The following is a 3714-nucleotide window of genomic DNA, read 5'->3' as shown; positions in this document are numbered from 1 at the left end:
CAGCCTTTCCACAGCAGCTGCAGCAGTGATGGTGTGGGTGTCTCAGAGAGAAATGCAGCTATTAAAATGCCTGCCATCCATCCCTGGCCGTGGGTGGCACCCCGCAAAGGCTGCTCCACCCATACAGCAGCCTAAAGGCTGCTCCTTCCTCTGCGAGCCCGAGACCGGCTCTGCAAAGAGAGTTTTTAGGTGGCACATTAGAAACCCTCACTGTGAGGATGGAAATCTGGTTTCATGGAAAAGCTTTGCTGTCGCTGTGTCAAAAACCTTGGCACTCACTTGCAACAACTTTTAGTTGATGCAAGGAAATCACACATTGAGAATTTGCCTTTGGAAGGATCACTTTTGAGCCTTGCTGCTGTCTTTTCCTGATGTTTTTGTCAGCTTCCAGCCTGCAGAACCCGTGGAGGTTTTTCTTCCGGTCAGGAAAAGGCTTTCTGAAGGAGCTGGAGTTTGGGCTGAGCTCAGGTGTCCATCTCAGCACGGGGCTGGGATGAATGGGGCGTTGCAGGAGTGTAGCCTGTCCGCCCTTGCTAGACACTGAGTCACCTTGCATTTTAAATAGGCGTCTTGGAAAGCGAGCAGTGGGAGGTGGCAGAGCACCATCCCTTGCACCCATCAGCCTGCTTTAGATCCGATCCAAGGTCGCTTCCGTCCAAGTCTGATGAGTTTGGCGCTTGCTCTTTGCTTATGGCTCAGGCTTTGCGCAGAAGCAAAGGTAGCAGAAATGATTTAATTAGTTTCCGTTTGATTGGTTTTTTTCCTTCTCTTCATCTTCAAAGGCAGGAAGAGAAAATTCAGCCCCACATGTACGTGCTGTTCAGCTGGACGCGTGAGCTGGTGGGAGGGCAGCCCCGAGCCCAGGGGGAGTTGCATTCACAAAAGCACTCCTTGTCAACCCTGGTCCTTCCCCAAGAATGGAGGTCTTGTTCCTGCACAGATCCCCCCTGCTCCCGGGGGAGGGAGGCAGGAAGCCCAGCAGAGCCTCCATGCGTAACGGGCCCGTGTGTCCTGATTTTATTTGTGCGTCAGAACCAGGGGAGGAGAATTCGCAGCCAGGCGGGGCTCGGGGCACTGAACCCCTCAGCTTTGCTCGAGCTTTGCAGGTTCAAAGGCACCCGCTGGCGACAGTGACCTAATGGTTACACCCGATTGCCCCATGGGCGTGTGGCTGATCTGGGCCAGCACCATCATCTGAGCGAGGCAACAGGATGTGAGCTGGAAAGGAGTCGCCCGTCTTGGAGAGCTGCCAGCACCCAGCCCTGAAACCTGCGGGAGCAGAGGAGAGCTGGGGTGGGAGGGGAGGATGGGCTCCCAGCCGGCACAGGTCATGCCAGGTATGGGGAAAAGGAAGGGAAAAAAGCTGGAGAGGGAGAAAAAAGATCAGGGAAGATGCAGAAGGTGGGGTGGCTATGGCAAAGAAGGTGAGCATGTGCGTTGGCTGAGCTGCGCGAAGCAACGCAGGAAATTTTCTGCTGATGCGTTGACTTGTCCCAGTTAAAGGTCTTGCCTTAAATGAGATTCATCACATGTGCAGCTTTGCCACAGAGCCACGGCCATGATGCAGAGCTGAGATTTACAATGTCCCAAAGCCTGGGGGTGTCTGACACGAGGGATCTAATTTAAGCCCATTAAACAGAAATTATCGTTCTCAGCAACATGTTGGAGAAGTGCAGAGGGAGAGCCCGGCCTTTTAAGACGATGGATTTCTGTTCCAGAAAAAAAAAAAAAAGGAAAGGGAAAAAAGTGCCTCCTCAATCATAAGAGCCAGTTTGGCAATTGCACGTAGTAATTAGTTTAATTCAAATACCTAGAGGGGAAAAAATAATTGCAAAACCTGCCCAGAGAGTTTGGTGGTTGTGGGATGGTTCCCATTGGCAAAGGGTCAAGGCAAGGTCCCACCCATGGCCTTTGTGTTCCCATGCGCGGGAGGAGAGCTCGGCAGCGCTTCCCGGGAGATTTCCCTCTCCACATGGTTACACCCTTGGCTTGGGCTCATTGCACAAGTATTTTAAGCATGCTGATAAAAGCCCAGCAGTCGCTGCCCAGCATTACGCGAACACCTGGCTGCCTGTTCTCTCTGGGAGCTTGGGGATCATTTCCCCGTGGCTGCCCACGTTAAATATTGCATTCAGCTCCCTATCTTCTTGCATACAGGACAGCATTCTCCTCATCCTTCCCAGGTGCGTGGCGACAACACCTCAGCGTGTGTCTTAGTGGAAAACTGATGCCAGCAGCCCAAATAATCATGCTGATAGCAAAAAAATTATTGCAAACATCATTTCAGAGCTGGGCACAAGTTTATTGAATATGCTGCCAGCTTGCTGTTCCTCCAGTGTTGGGGGCTAATGATTTTCTGGCTGGCTGGGTGTTTTCTGCTCCTCTGAACATGACAGCTGTCCTGAACAAAGACTGCAGGACAAAAGAGCATACTGGGTGTGCGTGGGACAGCCTTGTGTCCCAGGGGATGTCCTGGCCATCCATCTGCACATGGAAAAAAACCTTGCCTTTGCCAAACTGGAGGTGCTTCCCCATCCACCGGGTTCCTGTTAAGGATGCAAATGTGAGGGCTGCTGGAGGGGGAACCGGCCCAGCCGGGCGAAGGGCTCGCATATCCATCCAAATGGAAATATCCGCTCTTTTTGCAAAGGGGGATGGGGGAATATCTCGAGGGGGTTCTGTCTTTATCTATAGTTTTATTTATTTATTCTTAAAGACCTAGTTAGCCTCAACCCTCTCACTCCTGCTAGAGAGCTGTTTCTCTATTTCACACTAGAGAATAAATGGCAGTAGTAGCTTGGGTGGAACAGGGCCCACTCAGGTAATTAGGAGATTGGAAGAATCTGTGTGATTTGCTAGGAAGGCTCAAACATGACCCTAAAAATCACCTCTCCATCCCTAATCCCATGCAGTAGTTACCAGCCCTGATGGGTGCGATGTGCAGCAGCATGCTCTGGTGCCAAAGGCATCCCTGGACGCTGGTGACAGCAGTGGTGAGCACCCACTTGCCTTTTGGGCAGTGCTGTGATTGCCCAGACCACTCAGGGAACAGCTGAGCTGGCTCGTGGTGGAAACTGATCCCCACGCCTGCAGGAGTCCCTAACCAGAACAAACCCTAATTGGACCGCTATAAATTAATGCAAGAAATTATTTGAAGTGATTTGCTACTACTGCAGGGGAGCAGCATCAGGGATGAAGGGGATCCCGTGTGCTCTTCTCTGCTTTTCCATGCCAGGACTTGCTCTCACCCTGTGTGTCTCTGCCATCTCTCCTAGGTGCCATGCTTGGGATTTGCGCCTCAGTGCAGCCCTTGACCCGGACGGTGGGTCCAACCATTGGTGGAGTTTTATATAAACAATTTGGAGTCTCCTCCTTCGGATATTTACAGCTAATGGTCAATTTAGGTTTGTTTGTTTACCTCTTAAGGAGTAAAATCCCACTGGGAGAGATGAAAAGCCAATAATACAGTTGCAAGAAAGTAACCCCCTTATTTTTTCCATAGAAATGAATTCTTGAATTTTATTTTTGATTCCGTAAACCTAGAATAAAATAATTTGAACAATCCTTGTATTTTGTCAACATTTCTATCTACAGTAAGGGACAGATCAGTTTGCAAAGGTCTTGGAGCCACACTGGAGCAACTGGGGGCCATGGGACCCCTGGAGCTATCGGGTTCCCCCCAATTCCCCCCCCCGCAGCAGTGGCTGGCCCGGA

At 51.0% G+C, this 3714-nt stretch overlaps 1 protein-coding gene across 4 annotated transcripts in view; it reads left to right on the top strand.

Annotated features, from left to right (window-relative positions):
- The window catches only part of SLC22A18 (solute carrier family 22 member 18), a 75678-nt gene extending 72114 nt beyond the window's left edge, over positions 1 to 3564 (top strand). For all 4 annotated transcript variants that reach the window (XM_017726615.1, XM_008644264.2, XM_017726614.1 and 1 more), the window contains one exon: positions 3276 to 3564. In XM_017726615.1, coding sequence (XP_017582104.1) covers positions 3276 to 3463 — 188 coding nt within the window. In that variant the 3' untranslated portion in view covers positions 3464 to 3564. The remainder of the gene's footprint in view (positions 1 to 3275) is intronic.
- Positions 3565 to 3714: the final 150 nt, after the last annotated feature.

Source organism: Corvus brachyrhynchos, unplaced genomic scaffold (assembly GCF_000691975.1).
Source record: "Corvus brachyrhynchos isolate BGI_N302 unplaced genomic scaffold, ASM69197v1 scaffold62, whole genome shotgun sequence".
NCBI classification, from domain to species: Eukaryota; Metazoa; Chordata; class Aves; order Passeriformes; family Corvidae; genus Corvus; species Corvus brachyrhynchos.
This window is presented reverse-complemented; position numbering and strand designations above follow the sequence as displayed.